Source organism: Vespa crabro, chromosome 10 (assembly GCF_910589235.1).
Source record: "Vespa crabro chromosome 10, iyVesCrab1.2, whole genome shotgun sequence".
NCBI lineage: Eukaryota > Metazoa > Arthropoda > Insecta > Hymenoptera > Vespidae > Vespa > Vespa crabro.
This window is the reverse complement of record NC_060964.1, coordinates 6,534,492-6,536,991: the sequence shown is the minus strand read 5'-3', so window position 1 is coordinate 6,536,991 and position 2,500 is coordinate 6,534,492. Positions and strand designations below refer to the sequence as shown.

General features: G+C 38.1%; 1 protein-coding gene across 2 annotated transcripts in view; it reads left to right on the top strand.

The window, feature by feature from the left end:
- LOC124427605 (long-chain-fatty-acid--CoA ligase 5) overlaps positions 1-2,500 on the top strand; it is a 10,869-nt gene that overhangs the window by 5,323 nt on the left and 3,046 nt on the right. For both annotated transcript variants that reach the window (XM_046970730.1, XM_046970731.1), the window contains exons 5-6: positions 1-275; positions 1,886-2,176. The exon at positions 1-275 is cut by the window's left edge and continues 194 nt beyond it. In XM_046970730.1, the coding sequence (XP_046826686.1) occupies positions 1-275; positions 1,886-2,176 (566 nt within the window). The remainder of the gene's footprint in view (positions 276-1,885; positions 2,177-2,500) is intronic.

Genomic DNA, 2,500 nt, shown 5'->3' with positions numbered 1-2,500 from the left:
AAGGAGTTATGTTGACGCATCAAAATGTAATGGCAGGCGTATGCGCGGTCCTATTGCAATTGGGTGATCACACACCGACCTGCAAAGATACCATGATTAGCTTCTTACCCCTTGCACATATGTTGGAACGTTGTTGCGAGAATGGTTTATATATGGTTGGAGGATCAGTCGGTTTCTACAGCGGTGATATCAAGAGGTTATCGGACGATATGAAAGCATTAAAACCTACCGTAATGCCGGCTGTACCTAGGCTGTTAAATCGCATGTACGACAAAGTGAGTAGTTGAAGTGGAATTTGTTCTTTTCTTTTCTTTTGTTTTTTGTTTTTTTTTTTTTACCTTCTTCTTCTACTTCTGCTTTCTTTCGTTTCCACCCCTTCTGCACCATTTTTTTTTTTTTTTATTCATCAATATATCGGACTAGCTATCCATGATCCTTGGCAGTTAGCATCAGGAACGACGTAACGAGGAACGACGTAACGAGGAACAACGTAACCTCGTTCCCAAAAAGAGATACTACAAGAATATCTTTAAGACAATATTAAAAATGGATCATTACCGTAGGACGGATACGATTTGTATCATTCTTCCGTCATTTTTCAGTTGTTACTGCGCAATATCTTTCGACGTGCCAATGACAGTTGCAGGGCGTAAAATGTTCGCTCGGCACACACAGGCACGACAGGTGGAAAGAAAATTACGGCATGTCATCCGAGTAACCTTGGAAGTTAGCTTTCATTGAATGGAATTCGTTTATGACAAACCACGAGTTTTGTACGTCTAGTCTTACGCACTAAATATATATAATCAAGGGGTTCATAATAAAACATGAAAACGTATTCTTGCATAATGTTGATACGCGATGATTATTTCCGGTAAATTCGAAGGCCGACACATATCATCAATTTAGAATAATCCTCTTTACTTTACAAATACTTCAGAAGTCAGTTCTCCGAGTTAATATTTAGATTCTACATGAGATTATACGTGGGAGAGTTTATATATTCCTAGATTATAAAGATAGTGAATAGAATAATGTTACGTTACAAGTTTCCTCTTCTCGTTTTTATATGAAAAGAATTTATACGACTACTTTATCGTCGACGATGTATCTATGTATATTTAACTTCACTTATCATTTTCTATTCCTCGTTGTGTTATTTTCGTTTAGAATAAATAAACATTAGATATAACTTATTGATCATATCATAATACTGATAAATATATATTTTCGATCAAAAGGAAAAATTATAAATATCGAAGAGAGTTGATCTTTGAACAAACAATAAACAACGTGACTTGAACACGAGGTACGAAAAGAGAGGAAATTGAACTTGGCTACGTTTTTGTACGATCTTCGTGAGAGACATCGTAAGAGATCCAAAAATCTAAATACACCACATACACACACACACACACACACACACACACACACACACACATATACATAGGTGCACGTATATGCATTATTAACCACTCAATCGAGAGTTTTCTAACAGTAAATACAAACAAATCTATTAGCTTTAGATCTATATTACGAAGGTTGACAAAAAATGACGGCATATCCGCTTTGTTGGATTCGTAATCGATAATCGGTAGACGCTTCGAAGTCTAGGCCTTCGGGATGACAGCTTCACGTACTTAAGCCATTTAGCAGTCGAATCGATATTGACGTAGAAACGAACGACAGACGTGCCGATTTCGTCGTTTGCCAAAGAACATACATACATGCATACATAGAAACATAGATAGTTATATAGATATAACTTAGTTATATGTATAACTTAGAAAGAGTCGGAAGATACACCTCGTGCTTCTTTAAATATAGAATATTCTGACTGATGTACGACAGTTTTACGTTTTAACGTTGTATTATTTTTCATCAGGTACAATCGGAACTTCAGAGTTCGTTCTTCAAGAGAATGATATTTAACATTGGGATGCGCTCGAAGGAAAGGGAGATCAAGAAGAGTATAGTGAGGAACAATGGCGTATGGGATAGGCTGGTATTCAAGAAGATTCAAGAGTCTATGGGTGGTAGATTGAGACTTATGTTAGTGGGTTCCGCGCCATTGGCTGGTAATGTCCTCACTTTTACAAGGTGCGCCCTTGGCTGTCTCGTCGTCGAGGGATATGGTCAAACTGAATGTTGCGCACCGATCACTCTCACTATACAGGTTCGAAATACACGTCGATGATCCATCCCCGCCCTCTTCTCCTGCTTTTCCCTCTCTCCCTACGAAGAGTGGGCCCGGTATGGGGCGGAAAGAAAAAAGAAGGAAACAAAAAAACAGCAAAAACAAGAACCAACCTGTTCTTACGTAATTACGAAAAGAACATGCTAGCCGTGGGAAGGGGGGAGGGATGTGTTTCCTTGATGTAACAAAAGAAACCGCGTTCTTCTCTTCCCGTTCGGTTCTTCCCTGTTATTTTCAGCAGTTACTGAATCTTTTTTTTTTAACGATCCAACGGTAACATATTAAAGTTAAAATAATGAACCA